Below are 26,820 nucleotides of genomic sequence, written 5' to 3' on the forward strand. Positions count from 1 at the left end.
GAAGATGTTTGTATTTTTCCCATTTCAGATGTGGAAACTGCGATACAAAGATAGCAAGTAACTTAGTCATCACATAGTAAGAAGTAGAGCCAGGATTTGAATCCTGGTGTGACTCCTTAATTAAGCTGTCCCATACCTTGCAACACTGTGTCCTATCTCTGATTTTATGGAGGCAGCAGGGAGCCTTGAGTTTTTTACTCTTTCAAATCCTTTGCTAATGCAGCAGCAGCAGCAGCAGCAACAGCATGACTGTGGAAATAGAATTTTAACTAAAGAAGTGTGTCTAGGTTCCAATCTTACCAGAGAGCTGCAAAAAAAAGAATAATAATAATAATAGTAAATAAGTAAATAAAGACTAGCTTAGCCATTTGAGCTTGGCAAGTGCAGAAAATAGTTAATGTATCAGGCTAGAGACTGTTCTTAGAAAGGCTGCTTACAACTTTATAAGGTTGGCCCTTGGTTGGAATACAGTTTTACAATAAGTAAGAGTGGCTCATTGTGCCCAGACTGTGTAAATAGTGTGGTTTATACTTTCTTTCTAGGAGTCTGGAAATTTGGTACATGCTTGGCAGGGAGTGCCTTTGTGACCAGCCCCCAATAAAAACCCTGGGTAGTGAGTCTCTAATGACCTTTTCTAGTAGATACAGTTTCCACATGTGTTATCACAAATCATTGCTGGAGGAGTTAAGTGTAACCCATGTTCACTGGGAGAGAACTTTTAGAAGCTTATACCTGGTTTCCTCTGACTTCCCCCATATGCCTTTCTCTTTTGCTGATTTTGCTTTGTTTCCTTGCACTGTAATAAGTCTTAGAACACAACTATATGCTAGGTTCCGAGAGTGCTTTTTAGAGAATTATTGAACCTGGTGGTGGTCTTTAGACTAATTCTAATCACTGACACTACATGTTTGTTGTGATTTGGGCAGTAGGGGATGTGTCTGTGCATGTGAAGCGGTGGAGAGAGGGAGAGAATGAATGAATGTACACAGAATATGAGAGCTCTATAACTCTGGGAGGTTAGGAGCCACAGTAGCTGGGACTAACAGCAGAGAAGAGTTTTCTTCTTTACATGCAGAGGAAATACTGGCAGATAACTGGTTTCTGCTCAGTCGCTATTGCAGATCGGAACTTCATTCAGCAGCTATACTGCTAGTGATGACATGTTGGGGCAATAGCATCAACAGCCAAGGAGCAGTAGTAGTTGAAGAGAATCCACCTTTTAGAATTTGTCATTCAAGAAAGGGTTCTTGCTTAAGAAAATAAGACATTTTTTTCTGACAAGTTGTATACAGTCTTGGGTGAAAGAAGAAATAGCCAAATAAATAATTAGTCATAGGTTTCAACACCTTTCTCAGTTATTCATAGAATAAGTAGACAGAACATCAACATTCTGTTCACCAGCTCCCCTCCAGCTTTAAGAAAGAAAAAAAAAAAGGATTTTATCCCTATCCAGCGAGGTATCAGTATACAAGAAGTTATTTTAAATGGAAACTCTGCATATCTATTATAATATTAGACCAATTTTGGTGAAACTCTATGTAGTATCATTTTTATTTCTGTTTATGGAAAAACATAGTAACAGCAGGTGAACATGTTTTCTGTTCTGGAAGTGTTCACAAAGGTTCACTAGACTATCTGCTAGAATTATAGAGGAGGCAAACTATCTTGGCTTCAATTTATAATGGAAATTTCAGTATTTAAGATACTTTTCTTAAAAAAAACAGATAGTTATAGGATCATGGAAAATTGTGAAGTATTGCCCTAGCTGATTTGACCGTGCGGAATGAAGGGTCCCTGTTTCGATTCCAGTCAAAGGCACATGCCCGGGTTGCGGGCTTGACCCCTAGTAGGGGACATGCAGGAGGCAGCCAATCAGTGATTTTCTCTCATCATTGATGTTTCTATCTCTCTGTCCCTCTACCTTCCTCTCTGAACTCAATAAAAATCTATTTGAAAAAAATTGTGGGGTATTTTTGATAATCTCTTTTTTATACTTACAGTATCTTGGTAGACTAAGACAAATGATCTTATTCTTGAGTTTCATATCCATTTTAGGTATGATCTGAAATTTAACCATGAGTTAATGGTTTATTTTCAGAATCTTTCTTACATGTTATTTTAGTGGCTATTTCTCAATTGTGTGGATTGCCTTTTATCATATTAATAATCTCACTTTAATGTTAAATAAAACCACTTCCCATCAAATTTGATAATGAAACACTTTATTTGTGCTGCTTAAATACAGTATTCTTTTGCTTTGTTGGCCCTGTGTATTTAATTATTCTTCAGCAGGAGAGAGCTTCAATAATTGATACTTGAGGCAGTGAAGCTAATTGGTGTGTTGACTTAGCCAGAGAGCTAACATGTCCACAGAACAACTCCTGTACTTGTGTAAATTTACGACATGTTTCTAAGGAGACTGTTGATCTAGCATTGTTCATGCACTTTCCCTTTCACCCCCACCCCCATGTCGTCTTTATTATTTGGCTTGTTAAAGCCTTTTATATAATGGTAATTTGTTGACCTGTGGTACAATCTTTTTTCTCTCTCTTTTTAACAATTTCCTTCTCTTGGTCATCTATAGTCACTCATCCAACAAGCTTTTCTTTCTTTTCTTTTTTAAATTCTTTCATCCTGCTTATCTTCCATCTCTTAAACGATGATCTCTTATAGCAGACTCAGGAGAGAGGTACTTAACTTTACGTAGGTCTGCATTGCTCTTCCTATACTATAATGGAAATTACCTTTCAGACACTTTTTGCTTATCTATGGACCACCATTGTATAGAAGGACAGTGAGAGGTGATAGTGTAAGATAGGGATGAGCTCTGAGAATGAGCTTTGATATTTGACAGCTTGATCAATCTTTTCTGCTCTTGAGAGTTGAACATAGGTGATGGTAATGACTGTTCTAGGCTAGCAAGAAATCTCTCAAGGAATCCTCTGGCTCAGAATGATATATCCCATCATACTTGTGTGTGTGTGTGTGTGTGTGTTTAACTTTTATTTTTTAAAAAAATAAGAGTTTCACAGCAAGTTGTAAAGATACTATATAGGGAGGTATTGTGTACTGTTCACCATTTCCCCCAATTAAGATGGTTGCATCCTATACAATAAAAGCCTAATATGCAAATCGACTGAATGGCAGAATGACCAGTGGAACAACCAGTCGCTATGATGCGCACTGACAACCGGGGGACAGACGCTCAACACAGGAGCTGCCCCCAGCCCGCAGGCCCCAGGCCAGCCAAGGCGGATGCCAGTGGAGGCCCTCCGATCGCCTTGCCAGTCACCCCACAGATTGACCCTGATTGCCAGCCAGGCCTAGGGACCCAAATTTCATGCATCGGGCCTCTAGTCTTAATTGTAATACACTATCAAAACAAGCATATTGACATTGATCCAGTGCCTTTGCATAATTCTGTTTCATCTCATTGCTTGTGTAGATTCATGTAACTGTCACCACAATTAAGATATAGAACTGATTCATCACCACAAATATCTCCCTAATGGTACCTTTTTATTTTTATTTTTTTATATTTTTTATTGATTTTTTACAGAGAGGAAGGGAGAGAGATAGAGAGTTAGAAACATCAATCAGCTGCCTCCTGCACACCCCCTACTGGGGATGTGCCCGCAACCAAGGTACATGCCCTTGACCGGAATCGAACCTGGGACCCTTCAGTTTGCAGGCCAATGCTCTATCCACTGAGCCAAACCGGTCAAGGCTGCATATCCTTTTTAAAAAAAATTGTAATTAAATCTTTATTGTTCAGATTATTACAGTTGTTCCTCTTTTTTCCCCCCATAGCTCCCCTCCACCTGGTTCCCACCCCACCCTCTGCCCTTACCCCCTGCCCCCAATTGTCCTCATCCATAGGTGTATGATTTTTTTCGTCTCTTCCTGCACCCCCCCAAGAATTGTCAGTCCACTCCCCTTTCTGTGCCCCTGATTCTATTATATTCACCAGTTTATTCTATTCATCAGATTATTTATTCACTTGATTTTTAGATTCACTTGTTGATAGATATGTATTTGTTGCTCATAATTTTTATCTTTACCTTTTTCTTCTTCTTCCTCTTCTTAAAGAATACCTTTCAGCATTTCATATAATCCTCGTTTGGTGGTGATGAACTCCTTTAGCTTTTTCTTATCTGTGAAGCTCTTTATCTGACCTTCAGTTCTGAATGATAGCTTTACTGGGTAGAGTAATCTTGGTTGTAGGTTCTTGCTATTCATCACTTTGAATATTTCTTGCTACTCCCTTTTGGCCTGCATAGTTTCTGTTGAGAAATCAGTTGACAGTCTATGGGTACTCCCTTGTAGGTAACTGACTTTTATTCTCTTGTTGCTTTTAAGATTCTCTCTTTGTCTTTTGCTCTTGGCATTTTAATTATGATGTGTCTTGGTGTGGTCCTCTTTGGATTTCTTTTGTTTGGGGTTCTCTGCGCTTCCTGGACTTGGAAGTCTATTTCTTTCACTAGGTGGGGGAAGTTTTCTGTCATTATTTCTTCAAATAGGTTTTCAATATCTTGCTCTCTCTCTTCTTGCACCCCCATAATTCAGATGTTGGTATGCTTGAAGTTGTCCCAGAGGCTCCTTACTCTATCTTCATATTTTTTGGATTCTTTTTTCTTTTTGTTTTTCTGGTTGGGTGTTTTGTGCTTCTTTCAAATCTTTGACTTTATTCTTGGGATCCTCTAGTCTGCTGTTGGATCTCTGTATAATATTCTTTATTTCAGTCAGTGTATGCTTAATTTCTAGTTGGTCCTTTTTCATACCCTTGAGGGTCTCACTAGATTTATGGAGGGTCTCACTAAATTTATTGGTGGTTTCTAGAAAATTCTTGAAAAACCTTATAATCATGGGTTTTGAACTCTATATCCAATAGTTTGCTTTCCTCCATTTCTGTCATTTGTGACCTGTTTCTTTGTCTCCGCATTTTGCCTGCTTCCCTGTGTTGGTAGAGTGGCTTTGTGTGCTGGGTGTCCTATAGGGCCCATGGCTCAGCCTCCCCAATTACCTGAGGTAGACACTCTTGGTGCACCCCTTTGTGGGCTTTGTGCACAGTCTTGTTGTAGTTAAGCCTTGATTGTTGTAGGTATCACTGGGAGGAATTGACCTCCAGGCCAATTGGCTATGAGAATCAGCTATGTCTACGGTGGGAGAACTTCTGTGCTGGAGATACCCTTCTGGGGCAAGACTTGCTTCAGTGGAGCTTTGGTGCTCCCTGAGTGTGTCCCTTATGGATCTGAGGAGTTGTAATCTGGATAGACCCACTCTGACCACTGGGTACACTGGCTCTAGGATCTCTAAGGAGGTGCTAATTTAGCCTCTGCCTGTGGCTACCCAGCAGGAGGTACGGAGAGATCTGCAGGTTCCTCTTCTTTGTTTGGGGTTTGGAGGTGCCCAGATGAGGCCCAGCTGTGAAGCAATGCAAGCTGCTGTGGGGCCTTGGGACTTCTTTTGGATGTTCGGGGTCTCTCTGACCCAGATGCAGTTGGTTAGGTAATTTTAGATTGCAAAGGGCCAGGCCATTCATATGCAAAAGCCTCTGTGCACAGTTTGGGTGGGGCAGTGTCTCAGGGAATCAACAGGGCAGAGCAAACAGCTAGGGCTGATCCTCAGCCCTGCCCTAAGAGGCCCTGGGTCTCAGTGTCCCGCCGTAATGGCTGCAAGCACCTCTGAGAGAAAGCCGCCCTTGAGTTCCACCCGATGCCAGACAGTCCAGTTTCTCCCCGTATGAGTCTGGGTCCCCAGAGACTCGCCCGAAACTGGAGTTCAGAGCCATCGGGAGCTTGAGACTCCCTCCCGTTTGAAAAAGACAACCTTGTCCTCAGTTGCCAGCCCTTTCCGAGTGTGCCTCCATACCTCTGCACTTTACTTCCATACCTCCTCTGAGTCTCAGTGTGCTTTTCTCTTTCCTTCTAGATGTAGAATTTCCACTCAGCCAGCCTTCCTGTGGTTCTGGATGATGTCCATTTTGTCGTTTAGTTGTATTTTTGAAGTGGTTGTGCGAGACAGCAATTTCCGGTGTTTACCTATGCCGCCATCTTGGTTTCTCCTGCATATCCTTTAATGATTAATAATGCTAAGCATCTTTTAATATGTTCATTGGCTATTTGTACATCTTGTTTTGGAGAAATACCTGTTCAAATCATTGCCTTCTTAAAAATTGGGCTATTTGTCTTTAATTATTGAGTTTTAAGAATTTATATGTTCTGAATACTAGTCCCTTGTAAGTTATAAGATTTTCAAGTATCTTCTCTAATTCTCTGGCTTATCTTTTCATTTTCTTGATTGTGTCCTTTGAAGTACAATAGATTTTATTTTTTATGAAGTATAATTTATCTGTTTATCTTTTTTTCTTTTGTCACTTGTGCTTTTGGTGTTAAAAAACCACTTCTGTAACCCAAATCCATGAACATTTACCTTTGTGTTTCCTTCTAAGAGTTTTATAGTTTTACATTTAGGTATACACTCTTTTTGAGTTAATTTTTGTATATGGTGTGAGAAAGGTATACGACTTCCATTTTTTGCATTTAGATATATAGTTTCGATGTATAATTTAGTTTTGACTATATTTTTGAACTCTCTTTAAATGCAATAATAGCATGCATTCCTTTTTTATTTTTATTTATTTATTTTTTATTTATTTATTTTTTTTAGTGGCCAAGGGTGATTTCTCCTTTACCTGCCATGTTGCGCTGCAAATGGTGACCCTGCTGGGTGCCTCGGGTTCTCCGCTTCCTGAACTCACCCCCCTCACCTGGAGATGGGGGGGTAGAGAGGGCGGATGGCGGCGGATGGCACCTGTGGGGGTCGGGGTCGGGGGTCGGGGGGAGAAGGAAGGAGGGGCGGGAAGACGAGCCAGCAGGATGGTGGGTTTCACTCAGGGGCTTCCCCGTTCTTGTTCTTGCTCTTCCTCCTGCAGCAGCGGCAGCTACCGCATTCCTTTTTTAAAAAACATTTTTATTGCCCTAACCGGTTTGGCTTAGTGGATAGAGCATCAGCCTGTGGACTGAAGGGTCCTGGGTTCAATTCCGGTCAAGGGCATGTACCTTGGTTGTGGGCACATCCCCAGTAGGGGATGTGCAGGAGGCAGCTGATCAGTGTTTCTCTCTCATTGATGTGTCTAACTCTCTAACCCTCTACCTTCCTCTCTGTAAAAAATCAATAAAATATATTTTAAAAAACACACACAAAAAAACATTTTTATCCATTTCATAGAGGGAGGGAGAAGGAGAGGGAGAGGGGGAGAGAAACATCAATGATGAGAGCGAATCATTGATTGGCTGCCTCTTGCATGCCCCCTATTGGGGATAGAGCCCACAACCTGAGCATGTGCCCTGACCTCCTGGTTCTCAGGTCGATGCTCAATCACTGAACCATGCTGGCTGGACATTCTTTTGTGACTTTTTATGTTTGTGAGATTCATTTATGTTATTGTGTGGAGCAACAGTAGTTCATTGTCATTGCTATAAATTGTTGAATACATTTACAAAAGTTTATTCACCTATTTTATACTTAATGCCATTAGGCTGTTTCCAGTTGGCTAGTAGAAATAATGCTGCTGAGAACAATCTCAGATGTTTAGGTGCGCATAAGCAGGCAATCTCTTGTGTGTATCCATAGGAGTACAATAAATACATAGGGATCCTAGGATATTCCATATAATAAAATTTAGTAGATTGGGTCATTTTTCCAAAGTTGTCCCAATTTACACTCCCTCTACCAATATGTAATAGTTCTGTCACTTTACATTCTTATCAACACTTGATATTTCAGTCTTTTTAATATCCTAGTATTTCGTTGTGGCTTAAACTTGCATTTCCCTGATGACCAAAGTAGTTAGGCATTTTTTTGGTATATGTTTATTGGATATGGTATTAGTCATTTCAATGTGGCTGAGAAAAATACATTTATTTACTTACCATGTTGGTGGTCCTTACGTAGCTATACATGTTTTTGTTCTAGGAATCATGCTGAAAGAGCAGCCCCTGTTTAGGATATATTCTTGTTTCAGAGGTAAAGGGGGAAAACTAGTAGAAAATTACTATCTTTTGAAGATTCTGTTTGGATTTAGTGTAGGTCACGTCCATTCATATTCCATAGGCCAAGGCATATCTTAAAACCATACTCAGGGTCAGTAGACCAGGGAGGTGTCCTCCTTTCGCAAGACGCATTAAAAGTCACATGGCCATTGTTGGGGTGAATAGTTTTTTCACAGAAAAAGCAGAGGGCACAAATACTCTGGAATAGTAATAAAGTCTACCATCTTATTTCTGAGGTGCTTGTTCAGTTCTCTTGTCATGTTCTGTTATTCTTGACTGTTTCTTATTAATTCCTTGTGGGGAGTTTTTCCTCCTTTTTTCTTAGTAAGTTGTGAATATAAATCTTTTTTGGGTATAGATAGTGAAGATATTTACTCTCACTCTTTGACTTGGGCCTTTTTAATCCGCTAATGTCTTTTGTTAAATAAAATTTTTTAAAGTTGAGATATATTTGACATATTTTAGTTTCAGATTAGGTATACAACATAATGATTCAATATTTGCATATTATTGTAAATGAAATTCTGAATTTCATTGTTGTCTAGTTTATTGATATTTTCCTTTATAATTGGTTTTGTTTCTTGTTTAATAAATCTTTCCCTACTCCAATATTATAAAGATAGCTATTTTCATTATTTTCTAGAGTCTTTATTATTTTGTTTTTTACATTTCAATCTGTAAACCACCTAGAATTAATGTTTAGTGGACATTTTAACATATTCCTTCAAGTCTAGAAAAGAGCTAAAATGATCTCTAAGTAGTTTCTAAGATCAGATTAACTCAATTTACATATAGAAACATTGATACTAAATTCACATATGTATAGAAGATATATCTGTTTTCTAATATAAAAACATGTTGGGCATATTTAAAATTTTTACTACATTTAAAACTGCAAAAATTCACCTTTCCATATCCGTAGGAAGTCAGTAAACAACTATCTTTGGCTACCAACATCACTATTTCTCAGATATTATCAGGAATTCGTGAGTCTATAATTTCCATCTTTCTGAAATTTAAGAGTTTCAGTTTTATTTTATCTTAGAGCTTACTTAATTTCTTTCTCTTGTCCCAAGCTGTCTCTATAAACTTCTAGTGAAAGAACCAAAGAGAATAATTTCTAGATGTGTAGTACAGAAATTGTTTAAATAATTGTGTTTCTATTAAGCAAACACGTTAGTAGTTTGCCTTTCTTCAGCAAAGACTGAAGTTGTTCCTTGCAGAAGAGGTACTTACATCTAAACATTAAATATATGTTGTGGCACTTTTGCTTCTCTAATATTTGTAGGATAGTTTGGGGATTAAGTTTTATCATCTAGTAGACCAAAATATTTGTTCTTAAAAATTGACCAAGTTAAGCAAATAGTAACATTTTAAATAGGTTAGTTTTAACACTGTGCATAGTATTTTTGTTGTTGTTAATCCTCACCTAAGGATATTATTCCATTGATTTTTAGAGAGAAGGGAAGGGAGATGGAAAGATAGAGAGAAACATCATTGTGAGAGAGACACGTCGATTGGTTGTCGCCTGCAACCGAGGTACATGCCCTTGACCGGAATTGAACCCTGGACCCTTCAGTCCGTGGACCAGTGTTCTATCCACCAAACAAAACTGGCTAGGGCTGTGGATAGTATTTATTATCTTTCTTAAATGTAAACTTAAATCTTGGTAATAGATCTTAGGGTTATAATGAAAAGTCTATCTGACTTTTCCTTTGGCATTGACCATTCAGGTTTGGAATTGGTCAAAACTCTTACCTGAAAAATAGAGTAAGTATTTACTTAAATAGTAGTTTAAGAAATAGTACACATTAAAGATCATTTTGAAGATTAATGGATGGAAAAAATAATCAGTGAATAAAAGAACTTGGCCAATATAGAAATAAATTACATCTTTGTGTTCAACCTAAAAAAGAGGGTATCAAAAAACCAGAATTATTAGGGAGTGCTGCACAAAATATTTGCATTCACATATATTACAAAAACTTAACGTACTTAATATACTAAATATTCTTAATGTACTAAGTGTAATTAAAAATATACTACAGCCCTAGCCGGCTTGGCTCAGTGGATAGAGCATTGGCCTGCGGACTGAAGGGTCCCAGGTTCGATTCCGGCCAAGGGCACATGCCTGGGTTGCGGGCTCCATCCCCAGTGTGGGGTGTGCAGGAGGCAGCCAATCAATGATTCTCTCTCATCATTGATGTTTCTATCTCTCTCCTCCCTTCTCTCTGAAATCAATAAAGAAATATATAAAATAAATTATATATATATTACAGAAGCAATGTCAGGATGGAAATCCTAAATTCCTAAATATGGTTTCTGGTACTTCACATGTAGCATGTCAGAGGATTGGGTTTAATCAAAAAAGGTTCAGGATTATGCCTCCAGTTATGTGATGGCCATTCTGTTTTTTAATAACTGTCATGTAGATATTTAGTAATTTTTCTTTTCTATAAAGTTCACTTCCAACCTTTAGCCTTTGTGATTCTTGAGTACTTCCCCTTAAATGCCTTGATATTCAGGTGAAGTAATTTATTGACTTCTATGTTTTTAGTAGTAAATATGGACCGTTATTTGAGATTTGTTTTATTAACAGAATATTACTCTTGCCTTTCAGCGGGGATCTGATGAGCTTCTTTCTTCTGGCATCATTAACGGACCTTTTACCATGAACAATTCTAGTCCTTCTATAGGTGTGTATGGTGAGTTTTCTTTTTTTTTTTTTTTTCCTTTTCAAAATCTGAAATGTTTTTTTTCTCCATGGGTTTCCCCCCAATTTTTTACAGTGCTCTTATTTTGGTCATCTTATAAACATGTTGAAGTTCCACTACCTATATATATAAAAGGCTAATATGCAAAGTATCTCCTCAGGAGTTTGACAGGGAGACCGGAGTTTGATCGCTCACTATGATATGCGCTGACCACCAGGGGGCGGCGCAGAATGAAGGAAGGCCCCAGCCGGCAGCTGGGGAAGGGAGGTCCCGGCTGGCAACCGGAAGGCCCCGATCGGCCCTGATTGCTGACCAGGCCTAGGGACCGTACCCGTGCACAAATTTCGTGCACCGGGCATCTAGTTTATGTATAACAAAAACTAAAATTTATTGCTGTAAAGTTCATATATGTGAAATTAAGAGTTATAGTTCTCATAAATTTTAAGGATTAATTTGGGTTTAATTTGATAATTCCTTTTTAGTTTGATGTTCTGTGTGCTACACAGTTGTGATAAGGCTATCAATAAGTTGGTGACCCTTCACAATTGAGTAAAAGAACTAGGTGCAAACTCTTGTAGTATTGAATGATGATGGATTTAGAATAGAAGTGTTAAAATTTTAATATGCCAACATGATTTTTAAAAATTGAAACATACCTTGTGGGGAGGGGAGGGGCTGAGAGGAGGGGAATAAAGGGAAGGAAAATGGGAAATATCTATAATATTATCAATAAAAAAAATATTTTTTTTAAACATTGAAACGTAATTCACATCCCATAAGGTACCACTTGATTTAAAAATATTTTTGAAATTTGGAGACTGGAGACTGTAAAACAAGTTGGGAAAGTGTAACACTGGAGGGAGAGTGAGCCTTTAAGAGACTGTTTATACAGTAGCAGTAACAATTATGACGGAGAGAATTAGAGAACTTACAGAAGGTGAAAGTGATAGTTGTTGATGATTACTGTTGGTGATTAATGTTTGAATAAGAGATTTCATTGATGATTTCCAGGTTTTGGTCTTAGAAAATTGAATAGATGGTGATGCCACTCTTTATATTAGAAAATGTAGGAAGACCAGAATTGGACAACATAGCAGGTTCGGATTTTTATTATTGAATTTGACTTTCTCTGGAACATCCAGATGGAAGTTTCAGGTAGATAGTGGGTTCTTCTGGTCTCAGCATTGTGAGAGACATTTGGAAGTGAATATCATACACATTGGCAGCTGAAGTCATGAGAATGGAGAGTCTCAGAAAAGGTGAGATTTTTATCTAGATGTTTTTGGAGTTATAGGGAGTTAGGGAACAAGTGGACCTCAATTTCCAGACCCTGAGATACATGGGGTTTGGGAAAGTGAACAGGCTTTATGTGAGGACACACTGAGAGAGGTGGACCAGGTTTAGTTAAGGCAAAAGATGAAAAGAAAATTGAATGAAGAAATTAAAAATATATGGAAATTGGTCAGCCATGATACATTGCTCTGAAGGAAGCATGTCAAACTCACAGCGAGTTTGACATGCTTGCTCTAGAGGACTAAATGGAAAGATTTTGTAGGCAGAGCAACAGCATAGGATTTGTTCATGTAGAAGTATGGACCATGTAATACGGGCATGAGACTAAATCAGCTTTCTCAAACTTGAGCTGGCATCCAAATCACCTAGAGGGCTAGTTCAATAAAGCCTGATTGCTGAGTTCATCCCTAGAATTTCTAATTTATTAGATCAAGGGTCGGTCCTGATAATTTGCATTTCTGCAAGTTCCCAGGTAAAGGTGATGCTGCCATTTGAGGAACCATACTCATAACTACTGGATAAAGTAAAAGCTAGAATATGAAGTTCTTAAACCTTTTGATCTGGTGGGCTTAAAAAAAAAATTCTGCCCTTATTCCCCAGAGTTATAGTATATCAAGGGTAGGGCCTATATGTTTGTTCTTATTTTAAAGATTGAGGTCAGGTAGTCTCTTTGGTCTTGGTTGATTGATTACTTAAGAAAGAAGTATGAGATCTAGCTTTTAGCAGGCGGCAGTTTTTGTTTTTGTATTTTGAATTTCTTCTTGTATCCCATTTCCTAAGTTCATTGTTTCTTTTCCTGAAGCGCATATCCTCTTTAGTAGCTGTTTCAGCAGAGCTCTGTAAATGGTAACCTCTCACACTGACTAAAAATGTCCACTTCACTATCGCTATTGAATGATAGCTATTTAGAATTCTAGGTTGATAGTTATTTTCTCTCAGCACTTTGAATGTACTATTTTACTCTTTTGGCTTCTATTGTTGAAAAGTCTATTGTCAGTTTATGTTATTACTTTGTAGATAGTTTTCTCTGTAGTTATTCTTAATATTTTCTCTTTATTTTTGTTCTGTGGTTTCACTATGCCTAGGTGTGCATCACAAGTTCTCAACCCTGGATGCTCAATAAAATAGCTTAGGAAGCTTTGAAGAAAATACAGATGCCTTGACTTACCCCACACCAATTTTAAAATCTCTGTTGGGGCTTGGGCTGGGGTGGGTCTAGAGACTCTAGATACTGTTCTTTATTTGTTTTTAAAGCTTCTTAGGTGAATATATAGATAAATATATATATGGTTTGTGCAGCTGGAGTTGAGGACCATTGCTGGAGACTAATTGCCTCCTTCTGGATTTCTGTTTTATGAAATGGTAAAGGAAATCCTTCAGACTTGAGGAAAATGATACCAGGTGGAAACTTGTGTCTACAGTGGTAATTATGTGGACACATGACTTTCTCCTTTTTTTTTTTTTTTTAAATTTAAAAGATAATTGAGGGAGGATTCTGGGAAGATGGCATAATAAGAAGCATCAGGAATCATAACTGCCTACCTAGACAACAATTGCACTGCCTGAATCTGTAACTGAATTGGAACTCTTGAGTCTGTTGAAGGCTTGCAAGTTTCATGAGGAGACTTGGAAGGTAAATTATGGTTAATTTTCAGATCTTAGCACAGTAGCTGCTACCCGTACCACCACCACCCCCCCCCCCACCCCCCCTCCCACCCCCAGTCACATGGAGCCAGCTGTATCCCTGTTTTAGGAGTAGCTTACAACAGCTTGCGGGAGCTAGGATGGTCAAAAAAAGACCTTGTCCTTTAACTTTTGGGGATCTGTGCTCTGATAGATAATTGCTTCATCTGATACACACTTGCAAACAAAGAGGCAGGCAACCATTGTTCTTGCCTCTCCTGCTTTGTTGCAAGCTAGGCCTCACTCCCCCCAGATGACTACCATGAGATTTAAAGGGCCAGTGCTCTTCTCCTTCCCCCACTTCATTTTTCCTGTTTATTTCCTTTTGGGGACCAAACATTAAAAAAACAACTGCATCTACAGGGAAAATTAGAAAGTGGTCATACAGGAAAAGGCTCTGGTGAAACCTGAAAAGACCTTAGTTTACACAGCAGGCTCATTGTTGGCCCAGAGACAGCCTATAATAATAAAAAAAAGAAAGACAATAAATAAAAATAATTCAGAACCCGGAAAGCCTCACAGAAGGGGAAGAATCTGATTTCCAGAGTTACCACATTCCCAAATTTGATGAAAAACGTGAATATAAATATCCAAGAAGTTTAATGAACTCAGGTAAGATTAACTCAATGAGACCCACACTGAGACACATTATAATCAAGCTTTCAAAAGACAAAGAATCTTGAAACTGCAAGAGAGAATGAACTCGTCACATACAAGGGATCCTCAGTAAGAATAAGGGCAGATTTCTCATGAAGAACTTTGGAGGCCATGATGCAGTGAGCCAATGTATTAAAAGCGTTAAAATATTAAAACTGTCAACCTGTAAAAGAATCCTATATTTGGCATAACTGTCAGTCAAAGGTGTTTTTTGTTTTTTATGTTTTTTAGTTTAAATAAATTTTCTGCTACAGAAAGAAAAATTTATAGATTAACATCCCTCATGAATATGGACACAAACATATTCAGCAGGATAGTAAATCAAATATCTTATATAATACTAGAGGCCCGGTGCACAAAAATTTGTGCACTTGGGGTGCGGGTCCCTCAGCCTGGCCTGTGCCCTCTCGCAGTCTGGGACCCCTCAGGGGATGACCACCTGCTGGTTTAGGGCTGCTCCCCGGGGGGTTGGGCATAAGCTGGCAATCAGATATCCCTCTGGCAGCCCGGGAGCCCTCGGGGGATGTCCATTTGCCAGTGGAGAGCAGGCCTAAGCTGCAGTCGGACATCCTTAGCGCTGCTGAGGAGGCGGGAGAGGCTCCCACCACCACCGCTGTACTGGTAGCTGTCAACCTGGCTTGTGGCTGAGCAGAACTCCCCCTGTGGGAGCGCACTGACCACCAGGGGGCAGCTCCTGCATTGAGCATCTGCCCCCTGGTGGTCAGTGTATGTCATAGTGACCAGTCATTCCCAGTCTTTCTGCTATTAGGGTCAGTTTGTATATTACCCTTTTATTATATAGGATAGAGGCCTGGTGCATGGGTGGGGGCTGGCTGGTTTGCCCTTCAGGGTGGGGGTCCCCACTGGGGTGCCACTGGTGCTGGGGTCCAATCCCAGCGGGTCCAGGGGTCCCCAAAGGTGTGGACGGAGTTGGCGAAGAAGGAATGACACGAAGACAGCCTTCAGTTGATCAGCAGCCTAGTCAGGACCTATAGCCAGGATTTCCAGCCAAAGTTCTGGTCGGAGCTCTGGTTAGGAACTGATGAGGTTCTGATGTTTATTGTCTTGTTACATCCGTATTTATACCAGCCGATTTTAATCCTGTCAATTTCTATTACAAAGGTTAGGGCGTTTCTTATCTCCATTCCAGGGAGTAAAGATTATGTAGCTTAACTACCCGCCTGGCACTTAATTAAGGGGTTGTATCCCCTCCCTAACCTCAGGGAAAGATCCCCACCTGGGGAAACAACCTTTCTTGGAGAGGTGACCTTGGTTAAAACACATGGCGCTAAAGGGAGCAAACATATTAAGAACAGTATGCTATATATGCCAGGTCCATTGAAACATGCTGTGCAGATGTTTCTTTCCTGCAGCGACTGTGTCAAGCAGCAAGGATGGACCGGATTCCGGCAACTGGGGTGCCTGACCAGCCTGGGTGAGGGGTTAATGGCTGTTTTCAGGCTGGCAACACCCACTTTAGGGTGGGGGTTCCCCATTGGGGTGCCTGGCCAGTCTGGGTGAAGGGCTGAGGGCCGTTTTCAGGCTGGCCAAGCCTCCCCAGCGACAGAAGCTCCCAGCCTCTCCTTTTTTTCTTTTTTTTTCTGGGATTTATTTACCTTCTATAATTGAAACTTTGTAGCCTGGAGTGGAGCTCAGAGCCAGCCAGGGCTTGGCTTCCTCCATCTCCAGGGGCAACCCAAGGCTACAGCTCAGTGGCCACGGCCTGCTGAAAGCAGGTATCTGGGGTTTATTTACCTTCTATAATTGAAACTTTGTTGCTTTGAGTGTAGCTTAGAGCCGGCCGCGGCAGGCGGGGAACCTTGGCTTCCTCCATCACTGGAGCAAGCAAGCCTCCTGCTCATTCCAGCTCTGTGGCTGCTGGCCGCCATCTTGGTTGGGTTAATTTGCATATCTCGCTGATTAGCCAATGGGAGGCATAGCGAAGGTATGGTCAATTACCATGTTTGTCTATTATTAGGTAAGATAAGCCTAATATGCTAAGTGTCCGGTCATCCAGTTGGCTGTTCAACCAATCAAAGCATAATATACTAATGATATGCTAAGGCCGCTCAACTGCTTGCTATGACATGCATTGACCACCAGGGGGGCAGATGCTCCGATCAGTAGGTTAGCTTGCTGCTGGGGTCCAGCTGATCGGGACTGAGCAAGGCAGGCTGGACACACCTTGGAGCCCTCCGTGGCCCCTCCCCACCTGGCCGACCTCCCACATCCTTTCCTGGCCCCGACCGTGCTCCAGTGGGGTCCCTCAGCCTGGCCTGTGCCCTCTCACAATCAGGGACCCCTCGGGGGATGTCTGAGAGCCTGTTTCAGCCTGACGGCAGAACAATCGGTCGCTATGACACACACTGACCACCAGGGGTCAGACGCTCAATGCAGGAACTGCCAGAAGCCAGGCTTACAGCTGGCAAGTGCAGCAGTGGTGGCAGGAGCCTCTCCCGCCTCTGCAACAGCACTAAGGATGTCCAACTGACGACTTCGGAGAATGGGCCTAAGCTGTCTGTCGGATATCCCCCAAGGGCTCCCGGACTGAGAGAAGAGGGCGCAGGCCGGGCTGAGGGATCCCCCCTCTCCTGAGTGCATGAATTCCATGCACCGGACCTCTAGTATACATATAATATGGAAAAAGAGGGGAGATAATATATCATGATCAAGGAGGGTTTATATCATTTTAAAAAATTCAGTTCCCATTTATGTTAAAAGCCTTAGCTAATTAGGAGTAGAAGGGAACTTTTTCAACCTGATAAAGGTATGAAACTACAATAAACGTTATACTTAGTGGTGTAAGACAGTGCTTTCCCTCTGAAATTAGGAATGATGCAAGGGTGTACAATACAAGGTCAACATACCAAAATTGTATTTCTGCATACTATCAATGATTAATTGCTACATAATTTAAAGTGTTATTTACAAGTCCATTAAAAATTATGAAGTACGTAGGGCTAAATGCACCAAAATATGTGCATGACCATTCCACTGAAAACCATAGAACGTTGCTGAGAGAAAGTAAAGAAGGCCTACATAAATGCAGAGATATCATGATGTGTATAGTTTGGATGACTCAATTATTAAGAAGAGAACTCTTCTTAGTAAGTACCTGATTTCAAGAATTCCTGTAAAGCTATAGTAATCAAGACAGTGTAGGACCTATGGTTTAATTGAGGAGCTGGTCATTTTGGAAGGAGGACTGACTAAAAGGGGCACTTGGGACCTTGTGGGGATGGTGAAATATTCCTATATCTTGATAATTGTGTTCATATGGGTGTATATGCGAGAAGTTGTCAAACTGTAAAATGTGGGTAGATTTTATTTTATCTAAAGTATACCCTAATAAAGTTGAATTTTTTTAAAAAATCCATATTTACAAGGTAGTTTACCTCATAGATTCCTCCAGTTTTGAGATGGGAATATATAATTTTTAAAAAGCCTCTTTCATTTATCTCTTTGGAACATGACTAGTAGGCATTCAGTAGTTTTCAGTATATTGTTCAATAAAATACAAGATTGATGTAAGCTAAGTATTTTGAATACTTATTTTCATAATAAAAATTTTGGAAAGTGTGATGTATCCTTTCATACAAAGAACTAGAGGCCCGGTGCACAAATTCATGCACAGGTGGGGTCTGGCTGGCCTGCCCCGATCGGGGCCTATCGGGCCACACCGGCCCAGGGGAGGGGCCGCAGGTGGTTGGTGGGCCGTGCTCACTCCTGATCGGGATTAGGGGGGCTTATTGGGGATGGGGCCAGTTGGCCCCTTCCCCTGGTCGAACTCCCGGTGGAGGGGACAATTTGTATATTAGCCTTTTATTATATAGGATAATTCTTCAAAGTTATGTATTCAGTGTAATAGAATTTCCTCATTTCCTGTTGACTTTTATTGAATTATGGCTATATGGTTGCTAATATATATTTTCCACTTTCAGATTATTATACTTATCAAATATTTAGATACAGCCATTTTTGGGTCATAAAGTAACCCAAAATTGATTTTTTTATTTCATAAAGTAACTTTTTTGATTTCAGAAAGTAACTTGCCAAGACTGGATATCTGGGCATAGCCTATGCTCATAATATAGCTATGGCACTTTCATAATAATATAGAACAATTAACCTACAGTGGTGATGTATAATTGCACATTTTTTAAAATAAAAATGTGTTACCACGGGTCTTTATTTGATAGTGCAGCACAAGCCCAAATAGTTGTAGTATTAATCTTTTTTCTCACACATAGTTTTACAGAGATTATGTATACCTCTGTAAAAGAAACGACCTTCTTAATGTTCTTTCATTTATTTTAGAATAGTCTGGGTAAAGTGATATAAACCTCTTGCTTTTAAAATGTTTTTTCCAGTATTTAACAATATTTTCTGGTTAAGAAAACACAAGGTGGTGGTATTTTAGTCTAGCCATTCAGATCTACAGGGAGGGTGCAAAAAGGCACCCTGGCTTTTACTCCTATCCAGGGTGTGATGTTTGGTATTCTTAACTAGTGACAAAATTATAAGCCACATAAATTTGGACATACATTGAAAATTTATAATGTAAATTTGCTTGCTTATTTCTAGGAATGATAAGACAAACGCTTTGAGATTTAGTCCTAGTTGGGTGGCTCAGTATACATCAAAAGGTAGCAGGTTCGACTTCCTGTAAGGCAGTGCTTCTCAACCTTCCTAATGCCTCGACCCTTTAATACAGTTCCCCATGTTGTGGTGACCCCCAGCCATGAAATTATTTTCGTTGCTACTTCATAACTATAATTTTGCTACTGTTATGAATCGTAATGTAAATATCTGATATGCAGGATGTATTTTCATTGTTACAAATTGAACATAATTAAAGCATAGTGATTAATCACAAAAACAATATGTAATTATATACGTGTTTTCCGATGGTCTTAGGCGACCCCTGTGAAAGGGTCGTTCGACCCCCAAAGGGGTCGTGACCCACAGGTTGAGAACCACTGCTGTAAGGGCACATACTAGGTTGTGAGTTTGACCTTGGTCGGAGGCAACTGATGGATGTTTCTTTCTTCCTCTCGAAGGAAAAAAAAACTTGATTAAAAAACCACACATATATACTTGAGTGAAGATTTTTACAAGGTTACATTTAAATTTTAGTTTGAATAATGCATTTTTCACCTGTTCCAGGGGTCCTCAAACTTTTTAAACAGGGGGCCAGTTCACTGTCGCTCAGACCGTTGGAGGGCCGGACTATAGTTTAAAAAAAAAACTATGAACAAATTCCTATGCACACAGCGGCGGCAAAAACACCCGGCGGGCCGGATAAATGTTTTCGGCGGGCCACATGTGGCCCGCGGGCCATAGTTTGAGGACCCCTGTCTAGCCATTTACAAAAATAAATCATCTCTGAACCTCCATCTCTTCATGTGCTAAAATTAAGATTTAACTGAGTATATTTCTATATGTCAACTCAAATAGGGCAGTGTAAATGAAAGCAGTGTGAAAACTAGAAATGAATGGACAGAGTCTTTAGAGCAAGAAAATGACATGGTACACTATTTTAGGTTGATAATGTAGGATCTGAGACCAGGCAAAAGGGGAGTGAGACTAGAGAAGTAGAAGGGGACAAGATCGTAGATGAGGTTGGTGACATTGAGAGTGGAGATGAAAAATATAATTAGTCATTTTGGAGGGAAAACTTACTTCATGGTGATTGATGAGAAAGAAGAGGGAAAAGAAGGAATCTCTTGCCTACCAGATTATCAATATCTGACTGCCAATTATTTTTCACAGTCTGGCTAACCATTTGCTATACACAGACACAGAATTGTAAGGACTTCTAAGAATTGATAGTCTTTTGGCTCTGTGTAGGATGCTGCTTGAATTCATGAACGTAGAGAATTTGGGAGAAAATGCTGGTTTGGTTAATAAGTCAACTTATTCACCTGTAAGCAAGTAGAGTTCCATGCCACAGATACGGGTATAAAATAGTATTACCATAATTTTTATGTGGTACTCATGAAATTTATTTATTTAGGAGCACAGACATCTGATTGTAAAGTTCCATTAATATTTGGGAAAATGATCATTTTAGGCCTTTTGAAAGATAATATTTTCTTCCTAATAGTGCTAAGTATGGTATTTAGTATTTAAGAAAAAACACACATAACTGTAGTGAAACCTTTGGCTTTCAGATAATTTGCATTCCGTTTTATACAGTGCTATATCTGGGGGAGGGGGACATTTCTGGATCTTACATATATAAATTTGAGTATTTGTTACAGACTTGTCAGTCTAGTTATTGTCAGTGTTAAAATAGTAGGATTTAAATGAAATTTGTCTGTGAACTGAGGTAATTATTTTACAGCAGTGGTTTTCAAACTTTAAGGTTGCATCAGAATCATCTGGAGAACTTGTTAAAGCACAGGTTGCTGGGTCCTGCCTGTAGTAGATCTAGGGTAGAGCTGGAAATTTGCATTTTTAGCAAGGTGATCATGCTTATGTTAAAAACTATTACATAATAAGGACTAAGATTATTCTCAGAAACCACAATTTAGCCTCAAAAAATAACTTTAAAAAATAAATAATCTCTAAGAAATAGACTTAATTTTCATAAACATATAGCTCAAATCCAAATCCCTTTAGGGTATAATAAATATAAAATTTTTGTTATAGTGTACCCTAAAAGCTATTGTTCGTACTTATTTAGCAACAGAATAAATTAGAAAAATATATTTTAAAATACTGTAAGGACATTATAAATGTTCTCTATTCACAACAAATAGTTGATTATTTAGAAGTATTTGGTGCTTCTAAATATGTAATTAACTTACCCAGTAATTTCCTTGAAGTTAAACATGCTTATATTTTTAAAGATTTTAATACCTGTGTGAAAAAACCAAAAACCTCTTCACTTAAAGATGAATGGTTCTTTTCTCCTCTTACCTCATCTATCCCATTATCCCCAAAATTTCAAAACCTGAAACTCTTGGAGGATCAGTATTGTCATGATACATATGATTAATATAGTATGTCTACCCAAATTAGTTTCAGTAATTTTTTTAAAATCTTATTTTTTTTAGCTAATGGGAGTGACAACAAGAAATTTAAAGGAGATAGACCTCCCTGTTCGCCTTCCCGTGTTCTCCATCTTCGCAAAATTCCAAGTGATGTCACCGAAGCAGAGGTCATATCATTAGGTCTACCATTTGGCAAAGTAACTAATCTTTTGATGTTGAAAGGAAAAAGCCAGGTATGTAATATTTAAAGATTGACCCATCGTTATATCTCTGGGTATTAGTGTTAAAGATGATTTTTATTTTTTTGAACTTTTCTAAATTGCATTTTCTAAATTTCATTCTATTTACATAAAGTAGTTTTTAAATTATAATTTTTTGTGTATGACAAGAAACAACAGATAAAAATATTAACATTGACTGGTCTTTTTCCCTTAATAAAAAAATTTATATTTTTAATTACAAAATGGCTGATGAAAATATCCTGTGATTACCAAAAGACCCCAACAGAAAAAGAGAGAAAATATAAATTATACCTCATTTGGCAAATTACAGGACATAGAGGTTTTCCAAAATCTATATAGAAATATTTATACTATTTTAGTTATAGAATTAATAAGTAGCTTCTTCGATAATTTCAGAAGTTAATAGGTTTTTCTTAAGATGAATATGCTTTTGTGGTGATCATTTCAAAAATATAGTACATGTCATATTGATTGAATAATCGCATGCTTTCTTGTTCCATCTCAGACCTCACTGGGATGAATTTTTTAGTTCTCTCCTAGTTCTCTTTTACACTGAGCATTGTTGCAAAGAAGCGGACAACAAATTGAGCGAGGCCCTAGACATTGTGTAGTACATTGGGATATGTCCCTATGTTTCTTACACTTCTCATGAATAAGTTTAAGAAGCACATTTTAAATGTATTTATAAATAAGTTGCTTGATTAGCAATAGACTTGCTAGAGGCTGGATGATGATGTCTGAATTATGTTCAGACCTTTAGTAAGCTATAAAGTAACATCCCTGTTTAATTCGGACGAGATTATTAAGATCTGTAGAAGTTAAATAAGGTGTTAGTCCTTGTTGTGTCTACATACTTAATCTCCCATCTCTTGGAGATAGTACATGTACCTAGATCTTTATTTTAACACAGTTGCCTTTGTTGAGAATACTAGGTTTGCATGGTTTGAAAAGAGCCAACATGGCCATGTCTAATGGTTGTGATATGTGTAACAGCCATGTATCATGTATATTATCATATTTCAGTAGTATATCCTATACATTATGTCAAATGGCTGTGAGAGGCAGCAGGCAATATCATACTTTCCTCTGTCGCTACTATTAGTTCTGGGGTTTTATTTATCGGTAGTGCTAATTGACTTATGTTGATTGCTTGTCTTTTGTTTATAAGTACTATTTGAAAAATATCTTGTCAGTGATATACTTTAGCAGGAGATTCAGATGTGAGTCACTAGAACTACTTTTAGGCATAATCTTTCCCATGGTACTTGGAAGTAGAGTGTTGAGGGCATAAGGGGGATTATTTTCACCAGTCTTTCTGTGGGTAGTAATTTGATTTTCTTTCCACCCACATTATGAAAATTGATCCTTTTGACTGGATACTTTAGAAAAACAGAAATAAAACCTTTACTGGACAATTCATTAAATATGAATTCTTAGGTTTTATATGCTTTCAGGAAAAAACTTCTTATGACAAGAATCATGTACTATTCCAAATACATTGTTTAGTTTTTCCTTTGTGTGACTGATGTTAAACATTGAGTTAATTCTTAATATGTAGTAAAGAGTTTGTAGGAAAAGACCCTCTCCTCATATAGTGAATATTATTAAAATACTACAGTTGTACAATTTTTTTTGTTGAAAAGATGATTACAAACAAGGTAGGAGATACTGCCATAGCTATTTTTACCTTGATCATTTTTATCCTTTTTTACAAATACTAGAAAAAGTATATTACTGATACAACTGGATAGTGGATTTAAAGTGTATTGTGGATTTTTATACCTTTTAGATGGTATAAATGACTCAAAGTCTATTTCTTGAAGTGGAAGGAATTTTATTTGTTTATTGTGGATCAGTTAATTAATTAATGGTATTTGATCCACTGTTGTTGGCTAGCATTACTATTTAGTAGATTGTTTTTAGTTCATTTAATCAATTCAGTTGTGACATTTGATTAATTCAGTTAAGCATCATATTTAACATTAATTAAGTTAATAGCCTAGGATATTTGCCAAATGGAAACACTTGCCAAGTAAGTAACAAAGAAAGTTAAATTTATAGATATGTGCCATTTCCTGTGTTGAATAAATTTTGTTAAGTACATACTTTATAAATAAATTATAAATGTTTTATATATAATTTGAATTGCTAACTAAATGCTTTATTGTAGTAAAAAATGAATTGAGTTGTCTAACTAGAAATTTGCGTTGATTTAAAATGCATTTTAAATTTAAGATGTTCGTAAGGTGGTTCTGAGGGTTCAGAGTGATTAGTGTATGTCTATATTTTGTCTTCCTAATGAACCATTAAGATAGGTGGCAAAACCTGCCACCTTAAAGCTTTATAAGTATCCTATTCCTGTCATATAAGTTACAGGAGTCCTGATAGCCAGAAGAAGCCATATATAGAATAAGATATAAATACCAAGGTTTGTCTTCCATCTTAACTCATCCTATGTTACTCTGCAAATATTATTAGTAGTACAATGATTACAGATAAAAAAAATTTTGCTTGAATGATTTGGCTTATTATGGGAAGTTCTTCTGTTTCCCTAATTTGAATAGTTGAGCCTCTGCTCCTGAATGCTCTATTTAATTGTATTCATAAACTGTTTAATAAAGGGTAAAGAAGAACAGATGGTCATGCCCCATCTCTGAGACTGTTTTAGCAAAGAACTGTTAAATCTCAACTCCTGAAAGCATCCATTCATAGTGGTGATGCACACATTTTTAAAATATATGTATATTTATTGATTTCAAAGAGGAAGAGGGAGAGAAAGGTAGAAACATCATGATGAGAATGAATCATTGATCAGCTGCCTCCTGCACTCCCCCTACTGGGGAGTGAGCCAATCTGGGCATGTGTCCTGACCAGGAATCAAACCATTACCTCCTGGTACAGAGGCCAGTGCTCAACCACTGAGCCACACTCGCCAGGCCACACATTTACTTTTGCCTTTTTAATTACTTCTAGATTTAGGAGAAACAAAAATAAGAGAAAAATCAAAAACTAAATAAATAATCGAATCAATTTCTCAATCCCAAATCCTTTACTGAACTCAGCTTTTCAAGTATGTTCCCAATTAATATCAGCAATACACATTGAAGGAAAAGTCTTTTCATTCTCTTCATTACATTGAAGCAAAAAATCTTTCCATCCCCTTCTTTCATGAGAACAAATATACAATTACTATATATATGCACAGATATTTATACAGATATATGTGATTTATTTATTTACTTTTCTTGTTTTGATCTGGTCCTTGCCTTGTGGTGAGTGGCTTGAGTGGGTACAAGGTGGAGCTGCATGTGTGTGAGGGGCAGAGATGGATTGGTAACCACAGGATACCTAGTCTGTGTGTAGAACAAAAACAATTTAGTTACCCAGAGATAACTAACGAACATTTTGCTAACATTTTGGTGTGTGCCTTTCTTTATTCAGATGTATTATTGTCTGTGTATATAATTTTATTTAGGTTGACAATGCATGAGTTGAGAGCAACCTAGAATGACAAAATAGTTCTTAGCTGTCTTTCAAAAACCATGAGTTTTCACTTTACCTTCTTGTGTTTATTGCAGGCTTTCTTAGAAATGGCTTCTGAGGAAGCTGCTATTACTATGGTGAATTATTACACTCCTGTTACTCCTCACCTTCGAAGCCAGCCTATTTTTATTCAGTATTCCAATCACAGAGAACTTAAGACTGACAATCTACCTAATCAAGCTGTAAGTATTAAAGGCATTTTTAAAAATAGCTGGAAGCACCTATGGTATAATAGCTTAAGATTAATTTTCTGTTTCAGAGGAAAAACAAAAACGTGTTTTTTTAAATCCATCTTAGCATGATTTATTAGTAAAGATTGTGTATGTAAATTTCTTACCCAAAAGCTTAAACATAAGAAAGTGAAGCCATGTTTGAAGATTAAAGTTATGGTGTTAAAAATGGCAGATATTTACTTTTCTCATGTAACTGTTTACATGAGAAAAAAAATTAAATTGTTATGTATCTCTTAAAATCTCAGATCTAAAGGAATTTTAGAAGTCAGTCCTCTTTTACAGAATATATAGCAAAGGCATTGAGAAATTGAGTGATGTTTCTATTGTGATGTTACGTAACTGAATTTAAGATGTTAATAAGAATATGTATAGATATGTTTAGTAAATGATTTATAACTTCAAGATGAATGTGCAATGTAGAATATCAACATTTCTTAGCTATTTTCCAGTTTTTATTTTGGTGTAGTTCATGTTGAATCTTTTGTGTCTCTTCAGGTTGATTTTTAAGTAATTAAAATAGTAATTTGAAGATTTTTTATTATGTTAAGTGCATAATGTTTGGCCCCTATGTTCTTGCTCTAGGCAAAAGAACTCCTCCAGCTCTTGATTCTGTGTTGAAAGTTATTTAAATTAGTTGAATTTAAATTAGTTTTCCATATTATTAAAAATGGACATTTCCTTATACAATCTTTAATTTGTTCTAAGAGATACTAATCTATATATATTTATAAATGCCTAAGCGACCTTTATGACCGAACGATGGGTCACTATGACGCGCACTGACCATCAGGGGGCAGACACTCAACACAGGAGCTGCCTCCTGGTGGTCAGTGTGCTCCCACAGCCAACCTCCCCCATCTGGCCTACCTCCCGTGGTCCCTTCCCCCAGCCGGGCCCTGGGCTTAGATGAGGAGCCAGGGGTGCGTGGCAGTGGATGCAGCCCCTTTCCCAGGGGGCCGAGGGCTGGCTCCCTCCTTGTGCGCGGCGGCTGACCTCCCGTACCCCGTCCCTCCCCCAGGCCAGCAGGCCCCTATCGGCCCACTGCCCACCCTCTGCAATGGCAGCGAGGTGGCCAGGGAAGGAGGAGGGGGTCAGGTGGGGAACCACGCGATAGCAGGGCTCCAATGATGGCAGTGTCGACATTTAGCATCTGTTCCTCTATACCCGGCCTGGTGACCGTTGCCTCCTCTCCCGACCCTGATAGATGAGAAATTATATCTTATTGTTTACTGATTTTTATTTGATTACTCATAAAGTATTTATAGCAATTTCTGTTAATGTGGGTTTCCAAAACCCCAATTAAAAAATTGCGGTAAAATGTATATAATACAAAATTTACAATTTTAACCATTTTAAAGTATGCAGTTCAGTGGATATTAAGTACATTCACATCCTGCAACCCA

At 38.4% G+C, this 26,820-nt stretch overlaps 1 protein-coding gene across 6 annotated transcripts in view; it reads left to right on the forward strand.

The window, feature by feature from the left end:
* The window catches only part of PTBP3 (polypyrimidine tract binding protein 3), a 78,790-nt gene that overhangs the window by 13,333 nt on the left and 38,637 nt on the right, over positions 1 to 26,820 (forward strand). For 4 of the 6 annotated variants that reach the window (XM_070430889.1, XM_070430891.1, XM_070430892.1 and 1 more), the window contains 3 exons: positions 10,675 to 10,759; positions 21,463 to 21,632; positions 25,220 to 25,366. In XM_070430889.1, the coding sequence (XP_070286990.1) occupies positions 10,675 to 10,759; positions 21,463 to 21,632; positions 25,220 to 25,366 (402 nt within the window). Of the gene's footprint in view, positions 1 to 10,673; positions 10,760 to 21,462; positions 21,633 to 25,219; positions 25,367 to 26,820 lie in introns of those variants that run through there. The other 2 variants (XM_070430890.1, XM_070430894.1) reach the window with 2 other exon arrangements.

Source organism: Myotis yumanensis, unplaced genomic scaffold (genome assembly GCF_028538775.1).
Source record: "Myotis yumanensis isolate MYYU_CA2020_CCGP unplaced genomic scaffold, mMyoYum1.0.hap1 SCAF_12, whole genome shotgun sequence".
In the NCBI taxonomy this organism is placed as follows: Eukaryota; Metazoa; Chordata; class Mammalia; order Chiroptera; family Vespertilionidae; genus Myotis; species Myotis yumanensis.